Source organism: Nicotiana tomentosiformis, chromosome 8, assembly GCF_000390325.3.
Source record: "Nicotiana tomentosiformis chromosome 8, ASM39032v3, whole genome shotgun sequence".
NCBI classification, from domain to species: domain Eukaryota; kingdom Viridiplantae; phylum Streptophyta; class Magnoliopsida; order Solanales; family Solanaceae; genus Nicotiana; species Nicotiana tomentosiformis.
This window is the reverse complement of record NC_090819.1, coordinates 122,907,168-122,909,853: the sequence shown is the minus strand read 5'-3', so window position 1 is coordinate 122,909,853 and position 2,686 is coordinate 122,907,168. Positions and strand designations below refer to the sequence as shown.

Sequence of the window (2,686 nt, the reverse complement as noted above, 5' to 3'; positions counted from 1 at the left end):
ACAATCAATTGTGATCTCTGAACCTATTTTTAAAATGTTGAAGAAAGACACTGCAACAAGTTGGACTGAAGAGAGCCAGAAAGACTTTGACAAGATCAAGGAATATTTATCCAAACCACCCGTTCTGGTCCCACCGGAACCTAGGAGACCTCTGCTACTCTATTTATCTATACTGGATGGGGCTTTCGGCTGTGTCTTGGTACAACACGACGAGACAAGAAGAAAGGAACATGCTATATACTATCTAAGTAAAAAGTTCACACCCTACGAAGCACGATATTCTTTGATGGAATGCACCTGCTGCGCTTTGACATGGATAGCTCAAAAGTTGAGGCACTACTTTTGTTCCTACACCACGTATCTCATATCAAGAATGGACCCGTTGAAATACATCTTCCAGAAACCCATGCCTACGGGAAAGTTGGCAAAATGGTAGATACTGCTGAGTGAGTTCGACATCATCTAGGTAACTTAGAAGGTAGTCAAAGGGCAAGCATTAGCAGAAAATCCTGTAGACGGAGAATACGAAGCATTGAAAACGTATTTTCCCGACGCGAAGTATCATTTGTGGGAGAAGACATCACTGAAGCATACGATAGTTGTAGGATGTTCTTCATGGAGTCACAAACTTCAAAGGAGTAGGTATTAGAATTGTCTTAGTATCAGAAACCCGCCAACACAATCCGGTATCCGCAAAACTCAGGTTTCCATGTACCAACAATATGGCAGAATATGAGGCTTGCATCTTGGGACTCAAGTTGGCCATTGACATAAACGTTCAGGAGTTGCTGGTGATTGGAGATTCCGATCTCTTGGTACATCAGTTTTCAGGAGAGTGGGCCACGAAGAACACTAAAATATTACCATATATGTACTGTGTACAAGAGTTGATGAAGAGATTCACAAAAATAGAGTTCAAACATGTTCCGAGAATCCAGAATGAGTTCGCAGATGCATTGGCCACTTTAACTTCCATGATACAACACCCAGATAAGAATTTCATCGATCATGTCCCAGTAGGGATTCATAACCAGCCAGCTTATTGTTCTCACGTTGAAGAAGAAATTGATGGAAATCCATGGTTCCATGACATCAAAGAATAGTTGGCAAAAGGAGAATGCCCGGAGCACGCAAATCATACTCAGAAACGCACACTCCGAAGATTATCTAACCACTTCTTCCAAAGCGGAGGAATTCTGTACAGAAGGACTCCAGATCTGGGGTAATTACGGTGTGTCGACGCCAAGGAAGCATCCAAATTGCTTGAAGAGATACATGCCGGAACTTGCGGACCACACATGAATGGCTTCGTCTTAGCTAAGAAGATATTAAGAGCAGGATATATTTGGATGACTATGGAAACATACTACATCAGGTATGTCCAAAATGTCATCAATGCCAAGTACATATTGATATGATATGAGTGCCACCCAATGAACTCAATGCAACAAGTGCACCTTGTCCTTTCTCTGCTTGGGGGATGGATGTCATTAGTCCAATCGAACCCGCCGCTTCAAATGGGCACCGGTTCATTCTAGTGGCTATAGATTATTTCACAAAATGGGTTGAAGCCGTATCTTACAAGGCTATAACTAAGAAGGTTGTAGCGGACTTCGTTAGGGATATTATTGTCTGTCGATTCGGGGTACTGGAATCAATCATCACCAACAACGTCGCCAACCTTAACAGTGATTTGATGAAATCCATGTGTGAAACCTTCAAGATCAAGCATAAGAATTCCACAGCATACATGCCACAAATGAATGGAGGTGTGGAAGTCGCCAATAAGAACATCAAAAAGATATTAACGAAGATGGTAGAAAATCACAAACAATGGCACGAGAAGTTTCCATTTTCCCTACTTGGATATCGTACCACGGTTCGCACATCAACTGGGGCAACTCCTTATTTGCTGGTCTATGGCACTGAAGTTGTCATTCCCGCCGAAGTAGAAATTCCTTCTTTGAGAATCATACAAGAGGCTGAACTCAGTGATACAGAATGGATCCAAAGTCGCTATGAAAAACTGGCTCTCATTGACGAAAAAAGAATGAATGCGGTATGTCACGGTCAACTTTACCAAAACAGAATATCCAGAGCTTTCAACAAAAGAGTCAGACCTAGACAATTCATGCCAGGGCAGCTGGTGCTGAAGCGAATCTTCTCGCATCAATATGAAGCCAAAGGAAACTTTTCACTCAATTAGCAAGGGACCTACATGGTTCACAGAGTACTAATTGGAGGAACACTCATACTTGCAGAGATGGAAAGAGAATTTTGGCCAAAACTTATCAACTCAAACGCAGTCAAGAGATATTATGTTTAGATTGTTTACATTTCTTCATCTGATGTAACTGAACTACGCTTGACCTAATTCCTGTTTAAGAGGGGATACGTAGGCAGCCCTGTGGGTTTGGTCACATATCAATAAAATCTTCATTTTTGCCATGGTCAGAAACTGGGGCAGAATTTTGAGGATTCTCCTCAAAATTCTAAAGCAAATCCAGCCAATTTCGTCATACGTAGAACAATCAAAGAATTGCTTTTAAACTGGGGCAGAATTTTGAGGAGGACCCTCAAAATTCTAAAGCAAGGAGGTCGCAATGTCTCTAAAATATGTCACGTTCATTGGTTCATCTAACTTAGTTGATATTGCATACTACTATATTTTAAATAACTACATTCA

The 2,686-nt window shown here is 41.3% G+C and overlaps 2 protein-coding genes across 2 annotated transcripts; both read left to right on the top strand.

Moving 5' to 3' along the window:
* The first annotated feature begins 722 nt into the window (after positions 1 to 722).
* Positions 723 to 1,103, top strand: LOC138898081 (uncharacterized). The gene has a single exon (XM_070184116.1). It carries the CDS (start codon positions 723 to 725, stop codon positions 1,101 to 1,103), a length of 381 nt encoding a protein of 126 aa, XP_070040217.1.
* A 602-nt stretch (positions 1,104 to 1,705) lies between these two features.
* LOC138898080 (uncharacterized) lies at positions 1,706 to 2,206 on the top strand. Its single transcript, XM_070184115.1, has one exon. The coding sequence runs from the start codon at positions 1,706 to 1,708 to the stop codon at positions 2,204 to 2,206; it is 501 nt and encodes a 166-aa protein (XP_070040216.1).
* The last annotated feature ends 480 nt before the right edge of the window (positions 2,207 to 2,686 follow it).